At 46.9% G+C, this 20,218-nt stretch overlaps 2 protein-coding genes and 1 pseudogene across 4 annotated transcripts; all 3 read right to left on the bottom strand.

Moving 5' to 3' along the window:
* Nucleotides 1-5,594: 5,594 nt before the first annotated feature.
* LOC100088660 (keratin-associated protein 4-2-like) lies at nt 5,595-6,107 on the bottom strand. Of its 2 annotated transcripts, XM_029074583.1 has the most exons (2): nt 5,831-6,107; nt 5,595-5,734 (listed from the first exon to the last, which is right to left on the bottom strand). In XM_029074583.1, exons 1-2 carry the CDS (start codon nt 6,105-6,107, stop codon nt 5,595-5,597), a joined length of 417 nt encoding a protein of 138 aa, XP_028930416.1. The 2 variants fall into 2 exon arrangements, with proteins under 2 accessions (XP_028930416.1, XP_003430363.2); XM_003430315.2 differs by having other exon boundaries at nt 5,595-6,107.
* Nucleotides 6,108-7,518: 1,411 nt separating this feature from the next.
* On the bottom strand, nt 7,519-8,045 carry LOC114814983 (annotated as a pseudogene).
* Nucleotides 8,046-11,209: 3,164 nt separating this feature from the next.
* Nucleotides 11,210-11,839, bottom strand: LOC100681726 (keratin-associated protein 4-4-like). Of its 2 annotated transcripts, XM_029075795.1 has the most exons (3): nt 11,521-11,839; nt 11,313-11,409; nt 11,210-11,255 (listed from the first exon to the last, which is right to left on the bottom strand). In XM_029075795.1, exons 1-3 carry the CDS (start codon nt 11,837-11,839, stop codon nt 11,210-11,212), a joined length of 462 nt encoding a protein of 153 aa, XP_028931628.1. The 2 variants fall into 2 exon arrangements, with proteins under 2 accessions (XP_028931628.1, XP_016082509.2); XM_016227023.2 differs by having other exon boundaries at nt 11,210-11,839.
* Between the last annotated feature and the right edge of the window lie 8,379 nt (nt 11,840-20,218).

Raw genomic sequence — 20,218 nt, 5'->3', positions numbered from 1 at the left:
AAGCGCTTACTATGTGCCAGGCACTGTTCTAAGTGCTGGATAATAATTGTGTTATTTATTAAAGCTCTTACTGTATGCAAGGCACTTTACTAAACAGCTTGGCTCAGTGGAAAGAACCTGGGCTTGGGAGTCAGAGGTAATGGGTTCGAAACCTGACTCAGCCACTTGTCAGCTGGGTGACTGTGGGCGTCACTTCACTTCTCTGTGCCTCAGTTACCTCATCTGTAAAATGAGGATTAACTGTGAACTTCATGTGGGATAACCTGATTACCCTGTATCTACCCCAGTGCTTAGAACAGTGCTCTGCACATAGTAAGTGCTTAATAAATACCAACATTATTATTATTACTATTAATAATAATAAATACTGGGTTGGATACAAGTAAATTGGACTGGGCAAAGTCCCAGTCCCATATGTCACTCATAGTCTCAAACCTCGTTTTATAAATGAGAGTAGTGAAGTGAAGAGAGAGAAGTGAAGTGACTTGCCTAAGGTCACACAGCAATCAAGTGTGGAGAGGGGATTAAATGAGCCTGGAAATAACTCAATTTTCCAATTCCAGAGCAGAGCTCTTTCCACAGGATGAGTGAGGAGGTTTTCATGAGCTGTTCCTGACCTCTGGATGTCCATTTGCCTGTTTCTCATTAGAATGATCAGTTCATATGCTTGGCGGATGCTGACATTGACTGGACCTGGGAAAAGTTCAGTGATACATCTATATAAGGGGAGGCGAGTAGGAGATAAAACCAGGGAGCAAAAGCAGCTTGTCTCTTGGGCTTTTCCTTCATCTGAAATTGCCTTTGCTGAAACTAAAGGTTGTGTTGTGACCTTCAGAATTACTGGATGCATTTTGGAGTTCCCGTAGACAACGGGTATATGTGTATCAAGGTATATATGTGTATTAATATGTGTATTTTGTTGACTTTGAGGGTAAGCCAGGTTAAGATAAGGTAGAATAAAAGGTTAAAGTCAATCTGCAGTTAAACCTCGATTTTATTTCAAAAAGCTCTACTGCATGATTGCTGCCTCACACCAGTTTAGTCATTCCTTGAAGAGGTAGATAAAACATTGCACACTGTATGTACACAGAGTAAATGGACACATAATATGGACACAGAGAAGTAGTGAGGCCTAATGGATAGAGAATGAGCTTGAGAGTCAGAAGGACCTGGGTTCTAATTCTGACTTCACCACTAGTCTGCTGTGTGACTTTTGGCAAGTTACTTACCTTCTCTGGGCCTCGGTTCTCTCATCTATAAAATGGGGATTAATAATAATGTTGGTATTTGTTAAGCGCTTACTATGTGCCGAGCACTGTTCTAAGTGCTGCGGTAGATACAGGGTGATCAGGTTGTCCCAGGTGAGGCTCACAGTCTTCATCCCCATTCTACAGATGAGGCAACTGAGGCCCAGAGAAGTGAAGTGACTTGCCCACACTCACACAGCTGACAAGTGGCAGATCTGGGATTCGAACCCATGACCTCTGGCTCCCAAGCCCGTGCTCTTTCCACTGAGCCACGCTGCTTCTCTTGTAAGACTGTAAGATCCATGTGGAACCAAAACTATGTTCAACCTGTTTGGCTTGAAACGACCCCAGCACTTAGTACAGTGCCTGGCACATAGTAAGCACTTAACAAATGCCATAATTATTATTACTACTGTTAAATCATTTTGTATTTCTTTTTAGTAAAAACTAAAGTTGATGTGCCATCTGTGAACATTGGCTGCAGAGGTATAGTCTGAAGACTGTTTGGCCAGAAACTGCAGACAAACATTTTAAAAAACAGGTAACAGAGATGCCAGTTTTTTTTTTATCCCATGGATGGGATATTTTATTAGGGATCAGTCAAGCGGTGAAGTATAAGAAAGCGAGAGGGGGTGATAGGAAGGGATGAAGTCATTGCACACTCAGAAGATTCAGTTTATGGGACATTACACCGGTTATTTCTTAATGAGAAGCAAGAGAAGCAGGTAAAGTTCTCCATAATCCTTTCTCCTTGTGAAACATCAGACACGATGAAGTGGTGGTTGAGGATCTCGTGTGGAAGGCTGTCAATGAGGGACAGAATGTAGAACACAGCCTATTCCAGTTCTAGGACTGCAGATTTTCCATGGGTCTCTGGTGGTGGGGTGAATGGTCACAGGGAGCTCCTGGATTGCTCCACATTATACCAGTAACCCTCGAGGGGATCATGGATTGGAAGCAGCTGGTTGGCACTCAGCAGCAACATGATGGGCAGCAAGTAGGCTAGCCAGCAAGGCTGGCAGCAAGGGGACACACAACACGTTGGGCGACAGCAAATCGTCCGGCAGCACGTGGTTTGGCAGCAGGTTGGGAGGCAGCAAGGCTGGCAGCAGCTGGGCACACAGCAGGTTGGCGGGCAGCAAGGCCTGCAGCAGCTAGACAGGCAGCAGGAAGGGCGGCAGCAAGGCTGGCAGCAGCTGGACATGCAGCACGGCGGGGGACAGCAGGGCCTGCAACAGGTAGACACACAGCAAGCTGGGCGGCAGCAAGGCTGGCAGCACAGGGAGAATCTTGGGAAGCCACAGAAGCCTGTGGAGCAGCAGTTGCAGGCCATGGTGGCAGGGATTGTGAAAATCCTTCAGGTGCAAGGAGAAGTTTCTGACGTTTGGTTGCCCTTCTGCCCCACTTTGTGTCTTATATACTCTCCTGGGAGCAGCTGAGGGTGGGAAGTGGTATCACATCCTTGTGATTGTTCGTGTGCTAAATTACAATAATTAAGTAAAGGGGAATTAAGTTTTTCCTCATGAATCCTCCCGAGCTTCCTTAGGAAGGCCATTGCATTTCTCAGAGACTCTGAGAGTCAACCAATTGGCTCTTGGCTTCCCAAATTACAATTTCATGCTTCCTCTTCCCTGAGAAACATTACTTCCGGTCAGCCAGCTTCTTCTCTTCCCGCTTTTGGGCCATGGGTTTGTCACATGACCATCTGACTCTCGGGCTCCAGTAACATGCTCTGAGTAATGTAGGGGCTGAGTTCCTACTGAGGAACTCCCACTTCAGGGCCATCATCAGAGAGAGAACAATATGGCCTAGTGCACAGAGTGCAGGACTGGGAGTCAGAAGGACCTGGGTTCTAATCCCAGCTTCTCCGCTTGTCTGCTGTGAGACTTTGTACAAGTCACTTTTCTATGCCTCAGTTACCTCATCTATAAAATGGGGATTAAGACTGTGAGTCCCATGTGGGACAAGAACTGCATCCAACCTGATTAGCTTGTATCTACCCCAGCATTTAATACAGTGCCTGGTACATAGTAAACCCTTAACAGATAGCATTAAAAATATTGAAGCCAGGAATAAACCCCTTTCCTTACCAGCTGATGGCGTTCTCCAGTGGGGACTCTAGCCAAAAAACCCTTCAGTGGAACAGCAGGATTTTCATAATTTGATGATGCCCCACTTCTTTTTCTTCCAACCATCCCAACCCTTCATGGTGGATGCTCAGCCAAGTCTTCCAAGGTTGCTTCATTCTCTGGTCCTAGCCTTCTGGACCCTGAAATGGAGAATTATCATGTTCATGAGTCGTGGAGATTCTCGCAAAGCCAGACTCTTTCCTAATCCTTCCTGTGATTGGCTTTGTTCCAAATAATGCTCTCAGCCAAGTGACTGATACCTATTTCATGAGTTTTGCATTTGGAACGGTGTCACTAAATTTGATCAACTAATGGTATTTTTTGAGCACTTACTATTTGGAGAGCACTGTACTAAGTGCCTGGGGGAGTACAATTCAATTGTGAAAAGCAACTGTACAATGCAACTGAGGTGGGGTGAATATCAAGTGCTAAAAGGGATCCAAATGAATACATAATGCAGAATGGAGAGAGAGTAGGAATGAGGGCTTAGTCAGGGAAGGTTTCTTGAAAGAGGTGTTATCTTAGTAAGACTCTGAAGGTTGAGAGAGTGGTGGTCTGTTGATATGAAGGGAGAGGGAGTTCCAGGCTAGAGGCAGGACATGGGTGAGGGTTGATGATGAGATAGACAAGATTGAGGTGCAGTGAGTGAGTAGATTGGTGTTAGAGGAGCGAGAGCCGCCGGGTAAGATAGGAGTGGAGTGAAGCTGATTGAGTGCCTTAAAGTCAGTAGTAAGGACTTTCTGTTTGATGTGGATCTGGATGGGCAACCATTAGAGGATTTTGAAGAGTGGCAAAGCATGAGCTGAACTTTTTTAGGGAAAATAATCTGGGCCTCGGAGTGAAGTTTAGACTGGAGTGGGGAGAGACAGGAGGTAGAGAAGTCAGTGAGGAGGCTGATGCAGTAATCAGGAGTTTGGGTGGAGAGGAATAGAAGCATTTTAGTGACTTTGTGAAAATAGAACCCACAGGATTTGGTGAGAGATTGAATATGTAGGTTGAATGATAAACATGAATCAAGGGCAACATTATTGGCTGCCAGACAGAAAAGATGATGTCTAGAGTGATGGGAAAGTCACTGGGAGGGCAGGGTTAGAGAGACGTTCTATTTTGGACTCAAGTTTGAGATGTTGGTGGGACATCCAAGTAGAGATGTCCTGAAGGCAGAAATAAATGTGAAACTGCAGAGAAGGAGAGATGTCAGGGTTGGAAAGGTAGATTTGGGAGTCATTAGTGTAGAGATGGTAGTTGAAGCTGAGGGAGTGAATGAGTTTTCCAAGGAAATGGGTGTAGATAGAGAATTGAAGGGGACCCAGAATCGAGCTCTCAGTTAGAGGTTGGGAGGCAGTGAAGAAGCCTAGGAAAGAGACTGAGAAGGAGCATCAAAAGAGATAGGAGGAGAACCAGGAGAGGTCAATGTCATCGAAGCCAATGTTAGATAATGTTTTCAGGAGAAGGAGGTGGACCGCTTTGTGAAAGGCAACTGAGAGGTCAAAGAAGATTAAGATGAATTGGGCCCACTGGATATGGAAAAAAGGAAGTCATTGGTGACCGTAGAAAGGGTCATTTCTGTGGAGTGAAGGGGTTGGAAATAGGCTGGGTTAGCTACTCTGTTAACCATGCACAGTCAAGTTTGATGAGAATAGGGACTGGTGACTTTGGAGCATAGTGCACACAGTGTTTGATTTATCATGTGGTTTGACCAAGAAGTAAGGACAAACATTCAACAAATAAAGATTTGCACAATTCCAGGATTATTTTGTGCTAGGAAGGGAAATTTTATTATAAAGTAGTAAGGCCAAAACAAGGGTGAAGATCAAGACAGGAAGAGAACATTTCAGACCGAAAGATTCAGTCCGGTACGGGGACCGTAGGCAGGGGTAGGGATTTCCCAAGTCAGGAGTATTTCAACAGGAAACACTTCTTTGTCCCTGCTTAGAATGATACACTATTACATTCCCAGGTGAGAAGATGAGGCGACTGAAAAGTCCTTTGGTGTTACAGTCAGTGGCTTCTGTGGGAGCTGGCATCCATGTGGGTTGAGGATGGTGGCCGTTTACTGGGAGGCTGGGCCTAGATCCATGACAGGAACAATTATTGTTCTGAGGTTGTTGTTGGGTAGCTGAGCTTGTTTGTGTGCGGGAAGCACTCTTGGGTGACTTCAAGTGGTCATCAGTTACAATCACTTAACAGGAGGAGAGGTGGTTCAGCAGCAAGTAGTTTAGCAACAAGCTGGGCGGCAGCAAGGTTGGCAGCAGGTGGGCACACAGCAGGTTGGGCGGCAGCAGGTCGTCCGACAGCAAGTGGTTTGGCAGCAGGTTGGGCGGCAGCAAGGTTGGCAACAGCTGGACACACAGCAAGGTTGAGGGCAGCAGGGCCTGCAGCAGGTAGTCACACAGCAAGGTCGGGGGCAGCAGGGCCTGCAGCAGGTAGACACGCAGCAAGGTCGGGGACAGCAGGGCCTAAAGCAGCTGGATATGCAGCAGACTGGGCGGCAGCAAATGGGCTGGCAGCAGAATGACTGGCAGCAAGTGGGTCTGCAGCAGGTGGGGCGGCAGCAGCCGGTCACACAGCAAGTTGGGCGGCAGCAGGTGGTTCTGCAGCAAGTGGTCTGGCAGCATGTCGGGGGGCAGCAAGGGCTGCAGCAGCAGCTGGGCTGACAACAGGTCTCTTGGCAGCAGCCCCTTCCGCAGCTCAGGTTGGAGCAGACGGATCCACAGCAGGAGTTGACCATGGTGTCGGTTGGTTCAGAATCTGGGGTTGTATCAGAGGAAGAGGAGATTCCTGAGTTTGAATGCCTCCCTGTGCCTGTGCCCTTTTTATACCCTGATGGGGTGGCAGTTGGAGGAGCAGAGACTCTTGAACCAGGATGTTGGATTCATTACGTGCCCTTGTTTGAGCCAATTGAAAAGCAGTGAGTAGATTAGCAATTAACGTTTTGTCAAGGAAGTGTGCTCGGACTTATGGAAGAGTGATTTTCTTCTCTGTTGACCTCAGCATCATCATCATCAAGGGCATTTATTGAGCACTTACTAGGTGTAGAACTTGGGAGTGGACAATACAGCAGTGGACAAACTCCCTGCCCTACAATTTCGAGGGTGTTACAGACATTAATATACATAAATAAATGGATATGTAAATAAGTGGTGTGGGGCTGAGAGTGGGGCGAATAAAGAGAGCAAATCCAAATACAAGGATGGAGGTGGGAGAGGAGGAAGTGAAGGCTTAGTCAGGGAAGGCCTCTTGGAGGAGATGTACTTCTAATAATTCTTTGAAGATGGGGAGAGTGATCATCTGCTGGATATGAAGCGGGCGGGCATTCCGAATCAGAAGCAGGACATGGGTGAGGAGCTATCAGCGAGATAGACAAAATCAAGGTACTGTGATTAGGGTGGATTTAGAGGAGTGAAGTGTGTGGACTGGACTGGGCTGAAATAGGAAATCAGAGAGGTGAGGTAGGCGGGGACAAGGTGATTGAGTGCTTTAAAACAGATGGTAAAAAGTTACTGTTTGATGGGGAGGTTCGCTGGGCTATCACTGGAGGTTCTTGAGGAATGGGGAAGCATGGATTGAACCTTTTTCTAGAAAAATGACCTGGGCAGCAGAGTGAAATATGGACTGGGTTGGGGAGAGAGGGGAGTCAGGGAGGTCAGCAAGAAAGCTGATACAGTAATTAAGGCTGAGGCTTCCCCAGTCAGTGGCCACCTCCATCAACTCACGGGAAGATCAGAACGGGTAGAGAATGTTTCAGGCTCAAAAGATTCAGCACTCAGGAACCAGGAATATGGGTTGAGGAAAGGATTTCCCAAGCTGGTTGGATCATCATGGATCGCTCTTGTCTCTCCTTGGATTGACAGACTGCTATAAAACCAGGCAAGAAGATAAGGTAAATGAGAAGTCCTTTAGTGTTTTGGTTTATAGCTTTAGTGCTGTTGGAATCTGGTCTTCACTTGGGCTGATGGAGGTGACCACTGACTGGGAAGGCCAGGCCTTTATGGTGGGGAGAAATATGGGACCCATGTGTTTGTTAGGCAGCTCAGCTTATTGTGGTCAGGAAACATAGTCCTTCTCCTAAGTTGCTTCTAGTGGACCAGACAACTCAGGCATCAGCATGGATGGTCATCAGTTATGAAGTGGGTTGCTGTTCAGCAGCAAGATGATAGACCACAAGTAGGGTGACAGCAGGTTGTTCTGCAACAAGTGGTTTGGCAGCATGTTGAGCGACAGCAGGGTTGGGAGCAACTAAACACATAGAGGCTGGGTAGCAGTAAGGTTGGCAGCAGCTAGTCCCACAGCAGGGTTGGGGGCAGCAGGGCCTGCAGCAGCTGGACACGCAGCTTGGTCGGGGGCAGCATGGTCTGCAGCAGGTAGAGACACAGCATCGCTGGGGGCAGCAGGGCCCGCAGCAGATGGATACGCAGCAGACTGGGCGACAGCAAGTGGGCTGGCATCAGTCCAGCTGGCAGCAAGTGGGTCTGCAGCAGGTCGGGCGGCAACAGCTGGTCACACAGCACGTTGGGTGGCAGCAGGTGGTTCTGCAGCAAGTGGTCTTTCAGCATTTTGGGGGACAGCAAGAGCGGCTGCAGCAGCTGGGCTGACAGCAGGTCTCTTGGCAGCAGCCTCTTCCGCAGCTCAGGTCAGAGCAGGCGGATCTACAGCAAGAGTTGACCATGGTGCAAGTTCTGGTGTTTTCTCAGAGGAGGAGGAAGAGATCCCCAAGTTTGAAAGCCTCCTAGTGCCCTGTGCCACTTCTGGAGTGGCAGGTAGGGAAGCAGAGACTGATGATTCAACATGATGGATTCATTCCTTGCCATCGTTTGGGCCAATTGAAAAGCAATGAGTACATTAGCACTTAACCTTTTGCCGAGGAAGTGAGCTCAGGCCCCGCAGAAGGATAATTTTCTTCTCTGTTGTCCTCAGTGGCATCGTCGTCATCACTTACGGTGTGCAGGACACTGTACTGAGAGCTTGGGAAAGTACAATTCAACAGTTGGTAGACACCTTCCCTGCCCACAGTGAACTTACAGCCTAGAAGGGGAGACAGACTCTAATATAAATAATTTATAATATATGTTTTTTTTTGTCTTATGTCGTCGAGTCGTTCCGACCCATAGCGACACCATGAACACATCTCTCCCAGAATGCCCCACTCTCCATCTGCAATCATTCTGGTAGTGTATTCATAGAGCTTTCTTAGTAAAAATACAAAAGTGATTTACTACTGCCTCCTTCCACACAATAAACTTGAGTCTCTGCCCTCGACTCTCCTCCGTGCCACTGCGACCCAGCACAGGGGAGTTTTGACTTGTAGCAGATTGCTTTCCACTGGCTAGCCACTGCCCAAAGTAGAAATGGAATGGGTATGCCTCTGCTTGACTGTCCCTCCCATAGCCAAACTGGTGGAGTACTGGAAACTCTCCAGGTGCGACCCTGAGAGGGGCATATGATTTTTAGATATAGCTAATTTATAGCCATATATATAATCTATAGATATTATATTTATATAATTGCCCCTTGCTTCCGAAGGCACAATTCTAGCTTCCCCCTTTCCTGAGGAATATTTCCTCACTTTGTCATTTTCCTGCTTCTGTCAACTTTGGCTTGGTCAGGTGATCGAGGGACCTGACAGTTCATTCTCTTTTCCTTGCATGGAACTTGCTATTAGTCAAACTTGGGCCTAGGTCACATGGAGTAAATGTCCCCATCACAGGGCAGTGTCCAAGATCACACACCTTTCCAGAGGAAGAAATGCTGGTTGAGGGAAAGCAGGAAGGTGACTTTGCCCGGCAGTCAGTTAGACATCACTAGAGAATTATGAGAGGAAAGAGGCTGAGTGAACACCAGCACATTGTTAGGATTCCAACAGTGAACTCAATAGGTGGTGTAGATTCCATCAGCCTTTGCCCTACAGACCTGAATTTACTGGAGATTGGTTCATCCTGATGATACTTTTGGAACAAAAAGGCCATTAATTTGGACACAATCTTGTTAGCAAGAATTCCCAAGAGCTCTAGATCTCCCAGTTCCCTCTTCACAAGCAATGTCTGAGGTGGTTTGAATCCCAGAATGGAGCAGATAAATTTAGTTCATGTCCCACCCAACCTGTTCCCAATTACCCATTGATAATAATAATAATAATAATAATGCTACTTAAATGCTTACTATGTGCCAGGTTCACTAGCTAAGAGTATTGAGTACTACTGAGGACAGATAACACATACAGGGAGTCTGAAGGATCAAGTTCTCTGCTTGCCTTGTCTGAGCTCCCCATGCCCTGGAGAGACTTACCCCCAACTGGTCTTAGATTAAGTTGCAAAGGCCTTGGCAGCAGGTAACTTGCAGTGAAATCCAGAGCAAACCTTCTAGGCACTGACAGGGAATATGACAGTCTATTGTGGTTTGACTGCCAAAGGGCGGGTGAATCTCGTGCTATATTTTCCGTGGCTCGTATTTATGTGCCTAACTTGGGATAAGGAACTGGGCTACAGATCTAGGAATGGTTTCAGGAGAGAGGCAGTGGCTGCCCAGGTCGAAGTGATACTTATGTTTTTTAAGCAGGATCCGATGTCAGTTATCATTATCATCTTCATCATCATCATCATCATTATTCTCATCATCATTCTTGTCATCAGAAGCCTTTAGTGATGATTTCCTAGGGGCTGAACACCATTCTAGGGACTTGGGGAAAATGCTGAAGGAATGAAAGATGTCATGGATACAGAGCCCTATTCAAGACAGGGACTAGAAACTGAAGATAAACATTAAAGGAAAGCCAATGGAGATGCCAGAATCTTTTTTATCCCAGAGATGGGAAATTTTATTAGGCAAGAAAGCACAAAAAATCAAGAGCTAGGGGTGGGAAGGAATGAAATCACTGAGGGTTCAGAGGATTCGATTAGTTGGAAGCTTTTTTATGGTGTTTCTACTGCAAGCAGTGTTCTAGTCACTGGGCTAGATACATATCAATCAGTTTGGACACAGACCCTTTCCCGCATGGGGTCTCCTGGACCCTGAAATTTAGAGCTACCTTCCCTGTGTCTCATGTATTTCCTTCCCTTAGCCAACCCCCTACTTCTTTTCTCTAATACTCCCAGTGATTGGTTTTGTTCCAGGTCATGTGACTGACAATAGCTTCACATGTTTTGCCATTAGAAGAGAGTAGCAAGACTGAGTGATTTAGGGTCTTGTGGCGAAGGCTGGATTAGCTTCTCTGCCCGCCTGACCATGCTGGTCAAGATTCATGAATTTAGGGACCAGGTGACTTTAGAATCACCCTTCCATACATGATTTACCAGAGGATTGGCCAGGAATCAAGTACAAACAAAATACAAAGATACAAGATACAAGAATTATTCTGTGCTGGAAAGGGAAATTTTATTAGAGGGATGTGGGGCCAAGATAGAGGTGAAGATAAGGATGGGAAGAGAGTGTTTCAGACTTGAAGGTGTCAGCGTGCAGGTCAGCCAAGGAAAGGACTTCCCAAGCATGAAGGATCCCCATGGAACTGTCCCTTCTCCGTCTTCAAATTGAAACATTATCCTTGTGCCGGGAGAGAGAATGAGGTGACTTAGATGTCTTTTGCCCTTGTGATTGAAGGTTTCAGCATGTTTGGAGGTCCATGTCCACGTTGGCTGAGGAGGGAGAGCGATGGGATGAAGGCCAGGCTCTTACCGCGGTGATGAGGGCTGTGTGGGGCAAGTTGTTGGTGTCAGGCAGCTCAGCTTGTTGTGGGCAACAAGCACAATCCTTCTCATGGTGATTTCAGAAAGGGCAGGAAAACTAGGCACCTGCAGGGATGGTCATTGGTTACAAGCAGTTGGCAGGAAGAGAAGTTGTTCAGCAGCAAGATGATGTACAGCAAGTAGGGCGGCAGCAGGTGGTTCTGCAGCAAGTGGTTTGGCAGCAAGCCGGGCGGCAGCAAGGCTGGCAGCAGCTGGGCACACAGCAGGTCGGACGGCAGCAAGTTGTCCGGCAGCAAGTGGTTTGGCAGCATGTTGGGCGGCAGCAAGGCTGGCAGCAGCTGGGCACACAACAGACTGGGCGACAGCAGGGTTGGCAGCAGCTAGTCACACAGCAGGGTCGGGGGCAGCAAGGCCTGGGGCAGCAGGGCCTGCAGCAGCTGGACACACAGCAAGGTCGGGAGCAGCAGGGCCTGCAGCAGCTGGACACACAGCAAGGTCGGGGGCAGCAGGGCCTGCAGCAGGTAGACACACAACAGACTGGGCGGCAGCAAGTGGGCTGGCAGCAGACCGACTGGCAGCAAGTTGGTCTACAGCAGGTCGGGCGGCAGCAGCTGGTCACACAGCATGTTGGGCGGCAGCAGGTGGTTCTGCAACAAGTGGTCTGGCAACAGGTTGGTGGGCAGCAAGGGCTGCAACAGCAACTAGGCTGACAACAGGTCTCTTGGCAGCAGCCTCTTCCGCAGCTCAGATCAGAGCAGACGGATCCACAGCAGGAGTTGACCATGGTGTCGGTTGGTTCAGGATCTGGTGTTGTTTCAGAGGACGAGGCGATTCCCAAGTTTGAATTCCTCCTTGCACCCTGTGCCCCTTATATACCCTGACTGGTGGTGGCTGGAGAGGTAGAAACTGATGATCCAGCACACTGTAGACCTTCCTTGCCATCGTTGCAGCCAATTGAAAAGTGACAAGTAGTTTAGCAATTAAACTGTCATCAAGGTAGTGTGCTCGGGCCTATTGGAAGGTTAATCTTCTTCCTCATGGAGCTCTGTGGCAGCCAATCATTCCTTTACTTCCCAAGGCCAACTGAGAACTTCCCCATCTCCTGAGGAACATCTCACTTCTGCCATTTTTCCTGCTTCTGGCAACCGTGGCTCAATCAGGTGACTGAGGGACATTTTCCTGCTTCTGGCAACTGTGGCTCGATTTGGTGACTGAGGAACCTGACAAGCTACTCTCTCTCTCTTCCTTGCATGTTGTCCACTATGATTCAAAGATGCACCTGGCTCACATGGGGTGAAGGTTCTCATGATGGGGCAATATTCGGGATCAAAACACCTTCCTGAAAGAAGGAATGCAGGTTGGGGGATAGCAGGAAGAAGACACTGCCTGGCTTACAGTTGGGAATCACCAGGGAATAATGAGCAAGGAGGTAGCTGAGAGAGCAACATCACGTTGTCATGATCCCAACAGAAATCTGGGCAGTGTGTTTCCTTTACATCCGCTTCTGCGCTGTCAATCTGAGCCTGCTGGTAGTTGGGTAGTCATGACGGTACTTATTGGAGCAGTAGAGAATTGAATTGGACATGTTCTTCCCCTGGAGCTACAGGCATCCAGGAAGGAGGTGCTCCATGGGAACAGGTAGATAGTTTAGCCGGAGACCAGTCTTGGCCCGTGAGATGCTGTCATTTCTTGTCAAGAATGATGATGAACCAGATTGCTGAGACATCAGGCCTGTTAATATGCCTTAAGGACTGGATTATCATGTTAGCAGTTTATGCAACCCTGCTCATGCTGGCCCTTTTTAGTAATATTTTTGCAAGGGTAGGAGTGTAATGAGAAAGGAGGAAGGCAGAGATTCATTACATAGGGCACCTGCGATGTTCTTTTGGAACTGGAACCAAGGTCTCCTGATTTCCAGGGCAGAGCTCTTTCCACTGGACCAGGGTGAGGGCTAACGTGAATTATTCCTGATGTCTGGATGTCCATTTTCATTGTTCTCTCCCAGAGCTAAAGTGGCCAGTTCACCTGGGTGCCTGGGGCTGACATAAGCTGGACCTGGAACATGTCCAGGAGTATATTTGTCAAAGGGGAGGGCAGAAGGTGAAAATACTAAAGAAGCATAAGCATTTCATACTCCTGACCTCTGCCTCCTTCTGAAACTGCCCTTCCTTAAACTGAAGGATGAGATGTGACTTTTGTGGTTCCAGGAGCCATCTTTGAAGAGCCTTATTCTGGACAATTTGTTAAAAAGACATTGTTACCTTTCTGGACATCCCAGGTTAAGGTGGAGTACCAAGCTAAGGTGAATCTGCATTTAAACCAGAATGCCATTTCTAAAGACCCTTTCCTTATCTCCCATTCCATTTTACATCATCAGACTCTCTCCTTTTGCTCTTCCCCCTTCCCAGCCCCAAAGCACTTATGTACATATGTGTAATTTTATTTATTTGTATTGCGGTCTGTCTACCCGCTCTAGACTGTGAGCTCGTAGTGGGCAGGGAATGTTACTGTTTTTGTTGTATTGAACTTCCCCAAGTACTTAGTACAGTGCTCTGCACACAGTAAGCACTCAAAAAATACAACTGATTGAGAGTAAGCTTCTGTTAACGTATGTTGTCACTCTCAAGAGCAGCAGGATAACCTAGAGGATAGGGCACAGGCCTGGAAGTCAGAAAGAACTGGCTCCTAATCCCGGCTCCACCACTTGTCTGCTATGTGACCTTTGGCAAGTCACTTATCTTCTCTATGCCTCAGTTACCTCATCTATAAAATGGGTATTAAGACTGTGAGCCCCAGCGGAACATGGAGTGTGTCCAACCTGATTATTTTGTATGTACTCCAGCACTTAGTACAGAAAGTAGTAAGCACTTGACAAATTTCATTAAAAAAAATCCTTGCTGAGGTAGACATCACATTCTGCCTTACACATTTTCTGTGCATAGAGTAAATCGCTTCATATTTCTTTTAAATTTCTTTAGACTGTAAGCTTTTTATGGGCAGGGGACATAATAATAATAATAATAATTATTATTATTATGGCATTTGTTAAGCTCTTACTATGTGCCCAGCACTGTTCCAAGCACTGGGGGGGATACAAGGTGATCAGGTTGTCCCATGTGGGGCTCACAGTTTTAATCCCCATTTTACAGATGAGGTAACTGAGGCACAGAGGAGTTAAGTGACTTGCCCAAAGTCACACAGCTGGCAAGTGGTGGAGCTGTGATTAGTACCCATGACATCTGACTCCCAAGCCCGAGCTGTTTCCGCTGAGCCACGCTGCTTCTCTGCCTACTTAATATCTTAATATCATACTCTACCAAGCACTTAGCACAGTGATCTACTACACAGTAAATACTCAGTGAATGCAACTGATTGATTGATGGATATTTAATGAAGAAACATGTTCATGCTATTTGGTGCAAACTCTTCAAATCCTGGGAAAATCACGCTCTAGGTTGGGAGTTGAGACTTTATTCCTTCTTCAAACAATCAATCAATCAGTCAGTCAATGGTATTTATTGCATTTTTACTGTGTGAAGAGCAATGGACAATACAGATCTCTCTGATAGAGCAATGGACAATACAGATCTCTCTGGTAGAGTGCCATGGGGATTTTGAACAATCACTCTAACTTCCTGGGACGATCTCGTTGCTTGTGTCTGTGTGCCTTCCTCAGTTTGTCTAACTTGGCTGCTGATCGAGGAATCACTGCAGGAGAATGGTCAGCTCGTCTGCTGACTAACTCAAAGTGATCCCAACTCAACCACCTGTCTGCTATGTGACCTTAGGCAAGTCACTTCACTTCTCTGTGCCTCAGTTACCTCATCTGTAGAATGGTGATTGAGACTGTGAGGCCCAAGTGTGACAGGGAGTATGTCCAACCCGAATTGCTTGTATCCATCCCAGAACTTGGTATAGTGCCTGGCACACAGTAAGCACTTAACAAATACCATTATCATTATTGTTATTATTATTATGATCACTTGATCAGTAGTATTTATTGAGGACTTACTGTGTTCAGAACACTGTTTTAAGTGCTTGGAAGTGTACAATACAACACATTTGGTAAATGCGTTCTCTGCCCACGAAGAGCTTACAGTATAAAGTAGGATAATAATTGTGGTATTTCTTAAGTGCTTACTATGTGCCAAGCACTGTAGTAACTGCTGGGGTAGATTCAAGGCAGTCAAGTTGGACACCTTGTTCCACAGAGGGTTCACAGTCTTAATTCCCATTTTTTAGGTGAGGAAACTGAGGAACAGAGAAGTTAATTGACTTGCCCAAGTTCACACAGCAAATGAGTGGCAGAGCCAGGATTAAAGCCCAGATTCTCTGTCTCCTAGGCCTGTGCTCTATTAACTCGATCATGCTGTTTCTTGTTCCACTTGTTCTGCCCTTTAGGAGGACTCCTATGTCAGTCATCATCATTGTCATGATCATAATCACCATCCTCATTATCAGAACACTTTATTGTTGGCCTTCTGAGAGATGTTATCTCTCAGGGGCTTGGTGATCATCAGTTAATCAGTCAGTGGTATTTACTGAGTGCTGAGCACAGTACTAAGTCCTTGGGAGAGAACAATCGGTTAAGTTGGTAGAAAGTTTTTCTGCCCACAAAGAACTTACAATCTAGAGTAGAAGACTGACATTAAAATAAATTATTGATAGGGGAATAGGAGAGTTTAGGGATATGTAATTAAATGCTGGGATGTCGAAGGTAGAGTGAATATCAAGTTCTCAAGACATAAAGATCCAAGTGCATATGTAGAAAGCAAAGTCAGTGGGAGGCTGAATGGGAGAAATGAGGACAATGTCAGGAAAGGCCTCATCATCATCATCTTCATTATTCATATTTATTGAGCACTTACTGTGTGCAGAACACTGTATTAAGTGCTTGGCCTCTTGGAGGAGGTATGATTATGTGATCATGCCCAAGAAGAGAAAGATGTGACCATCTCTGAACTCTACTTGAGGGCATGGTTGGCCAGAAATTGAAGACAAGCACTCAAGAAACAGCTACCAAAAATGTCAGGATCTTGTTAGCCCAGGGATGGGAAATTTTATTAGGGAAATATGTAGAAAAATACAAAGAAGTGAGAATGCGGAAGACATTGTAGGCTCAGAGGATTAAGTTCACTGGAACCTGGGTGGGCGATTCCTTAAGGAGAAGCAAAAGGGGCAGATAAAGTTCTCCTACACTGCCCTTTTTCCTTGCGAGATTCTAGGTGAGATGAAGTGGTGGTTGAGGGTTGCATGTGGGAGGTTGTGATGAGGGACAGAGGTTAGAGCAAAGGCCATTCCAGGTCTGGAACTGCAGATTCCCCATGGGTCTCTGGTGGCGAGAAGAGCAGCAGCAGGGAATACCGGGAATTCAAGTGGGGGTCATGGACTGGAAGCGGTTGGTTGCCAGGCGGGATGCTCACCAACAACATGATGGGCCACAAGTAGGGCGGCAGCAAGGCTGGCAGCAAGGGGACACGCAGCACGTTGGGCGGCAACAAGTTGTCTGGCAACATGTGGTTTGGCAGCAGGTTGGGGGGCAGCAAGGCTGGCAGCAGCTGGGCACACAGCAGGGTCGGGGGCAGCAGGGCCTGCAGCAGCTAGACAGGCAGCAGGAAGGGCGGCAGCAAGGCTGGCAGCAGCTGGACCCGCAGCATGGCGGGGGACAACAGGGCCTGCAGCAGGTAGACACACAGCAAGCTGGGCGGCAGCAAGGCTGGCAGCACAGGGAGAATCTTGGGAAGCCACAGAAGCTTGTGGAGCAGCAGTTGCAGGTCATGGTGGCAGGGATTGTGATAGGTCTTCAGGTGCAGGAAAAGTTGCTGATTTTTGGCTGCCTCTAGGGCCCTAAACCTGTCTTATATACTCCCCTGGGGACTGCTGTGGTGAGAGCAGGATCATGTCCTTGTGATTGTGTCCTCATTTACTGTAATTAATAAAAGGAGAACTAGGTATTTCCCCATGAAATTTCCTGATTCTCCTGAGGAGGAATACTGTACTTCCCAAGAGCACTGAGAATCATCCAATCAGATCGTGGCTTCCCAGATCACATTCTTTTCCTCTGAGGAACATCATTTCCCATCAGCCGGCTTCTTCCCTACCCAACCTTGGGCCATGGGTCTGTCACATGACCACCTGACTATTGGACTCAGGTGACACACTATAATAATGATAATAATAATAATAATTGTGGTATTTGTTATGTGCTTACTATGTGCCAGGCACTGTACTAAGCACTGAGGTAGACACAAACAAATCAGGTTGGACACAGTCCCTGCCCCACAAGGGGTTCACAGTCTTAATTCCGATTTCACAGCTGCAGTAACTAAGGCAGAGAGAAGTTAAGTGACCTGCCCGAGGTCACACAGCAGACAAGCGATTGGAACCCACATCCTGCTGAGTCCCATGCCCGTGCTCTACCTAATAGGCAATGCTGCTTCCTGCACTGAGTAATGTAGGTCCCCATTTCTACTGGGGGAAATTCCTACTGGTGGGACATCATCAGGATGAATGATCTGTCTGGCAGGTTAGGAGTCTGCTGGTGAAAGAGAAGGACAGATTCTCTTCCAGGTAATTTTAGCAGGGGATGGGCCTGATCTTTTTAGTGGAATTTGTTAAGTATTTACTATGTGCCAGGCATGGTACTAAGCATTGGGGTAGATAGTAGTTAATCAGGTTGTCCACCATCCATGTCCCACTTGGGCCTCACAGTCTTAATCCCCATTTAGAGATGAGGAAACTGAGGCATAGAGAAGTAAAGTGACTTGGCCAAGGTCACATAACAGATAGGTGGCAGAGCCAGAATTAGAATCCAGGTCCTTTGGACTGCCAGACTGTGCTCTATCCATTAGGCCACATTGTATCTTTTTTGTGGACTGTGGGAGAACAGAGAGGATTGGGTCTGAGCTACATAACTCTGGCTCCTGGGCAAGAATGTATTGGCCTAAATGTTTGCCTTGGTTTCACCAAAATGAGCCTATTAATAGTACAGGATCACTTCTCCATCCAGTAGACCCAGAAATAGAGCAATCTGGGGGGTGAGGGAGACTGATTTTGAGGAAAAAGTAGAAATATCAGGTTGAGGCTAAAAGTCTTAAAGAATGATGACACCAGTCTGGCAGACAAAGTGGTGTGATCAGCTGGAGAACTTGGAAGCAATTCTACTCTTGACAGGGATTCAAATGTGTCTGTGATCCCAATACATTGGGAATTAGTCCTCTACTGCTGTTGGGAAAGGAGGTGATCTGAATTTTCATGGTCCTGGCCAAGCAGAGGAACAATTCCTTTCTAAACGACAGAATTATAACCTTCATCCTATATGGTGTCCCAGGAAGCAAGAGAAAGCCAGCTGTCTTTCACCCGCCCAGTTATAGAGCCTATCTGGGGAAATGAGCCTAGGGCTCTGGAAGTCATGGGAAAATCTAGGAAGCTGTGGTTTGGTGGGGATTTGGAGACCTGCCTCATTGTTCCTGGATTGCCTTCTTTGAAGTGAGACTTCAGTGGTCTTGAAATCCCTATGCACCTCCTGCGTGTCATCTTCCATAGAAATGGGAATCAGTAGAGTCAATTAAAGTGACCTTCTTTCTCTCCTGCTTGCCAAAGTAACTCATGAAGTCACTTGAAAGAGAACTAAGATTCCCAAGGGTCCTTGAATCAAAGAATCATTGCCAGGGATTTGAATGACTCGGTCTTCAAGAATTCACCTCTTTCATTACTGCCACAAACCTAGGACTTTCTGATTTGTGCCCTAGAAGTTTGCAGTCCAGCTGGCCAATCCCAATTCCAGCAGTTGGTGGCTCTGAGAAGATTCTCTTTTGCTTTTCTGCTCTACCTTACAATGACTATCCCCAAAGACTGAGAGTCTCCCTCACAACCTGATCCCTTGTACTCTAGCAGTGAGAGATCTTAACCATTTTAATTAGTTTCTGGTTAAGAAGACAAACAGTGAAGCATTTTGGTTGCAGTAAAATAAGTACACGGGAGGCTCTGTAACCCCTTTGGTTTCAGGATACATATAACCCAAAGCAGTGGGCTCTTTCAGCAACAGTTCGTAAAAGAAAGCCATGAATAAATGCCTTTTCAAGAAAGATGTTGACTTTCACCAAACTGGAATTCCCCTCAAGTTCTTCTACAGTGGAGCAGGAGGATTTTCCTAATTTGCAGATGCCCCCGTTCTATTTCTTCCTGCTCATCACGGCCCTTCCTGGAGGAAGCCCAGCCAACTCTACCGAGGGAGTCTTATTTTCTGGCCCTGGCTTTCTGGACCCTGAAGTGGAGAATGCTCATCCTGATGGTTCATGGAGTCCCTTCCCTACCTAGCCCACCCCTCCCTTTTCCTAATCCTCCATTAACAGCTTTGTTCCAAGTAGCGACATCAGCTAAGTGACTGACATGACATTCATGAGTTTTGCGATTGGAGAGTGATAGCAAGTGTCAAGGACTTTGAATCTCACGATGTGAACTGAGTTAGCTGCTCTGCCCACCTACCAGTGAAGTGCGGCACTTAGAACAATGCTTGGCACATAATGAGGGCTTAACAAATACCATCATAATTCTTATTATTATTAAACTTCAAGGTGTATAAGGATCAGGTGATGTTGGGACATACCCTCAATCACCTGGTTTAGCATGAGGCAGGAATCGAGGACAAACACTCAAAAAATAAAAATTCACAATGCCAAGGTATTTCTGTGCTGGGAAGGGAAATTTAATTAGAAGAAAGTGGGGTCAAGATACAGATGAAGATCTGGAGGGGAAGAGAGTGTTTCATGCTTGAAGGATTCGGTAATCAAAGGATGAGGCAGGGATTTCACAGAGTGGATGGCTGCCAATACAGGACACTTCCTTGTCCCTCTTTGGATTGACAGGCTCTCAATGTGCCAGGCAGAGGATGGGGAGAATGAGATGTCTTCCAGGCTTTTGACCTATGATTTCGGCTCTGTTTGGAAGTAGGTGTCCACTGCGATTGAGGGCAGTCGTTAAGTTGGAGCCAGGGCCTTGTTCCATGGAGCCGAAGATTGTGGGTATCATGTTGATGTCAGGCAGTTTGATTCAGGGTGGGAAGGCAGCACAGTCTTTCTCCTGGGTGGCTTCAGGAGGCCGGTGAACTTGGGCACTGTGTGGATGGTCATTGGTTGCAAGTGCTGATGGGAGGGGAGATGGT

The sequence above is a fragment of the Ornithorhynchus anatinus genome, chromosome 11, assembly GCF_004115215.2.
Source record: "Ornithorhynchus anatinus isolate Pmale09 chromosome 11, mOrnAna1.pri.v4, whole genome shotgun sequence".
NCBI classification, from domain to species: Eukaryota; Metazoa; Chordata; class Mammalia; order Monotremata; family Ornithorhynchidae; genus Ornithorhynchus; species Ornithorhynchus anatinus.
The sequence above is the reverse complement of the archived record's forward strand: the minus strand, read 5'-3'. Positions and strand labels throughout refer to the sequence as shown.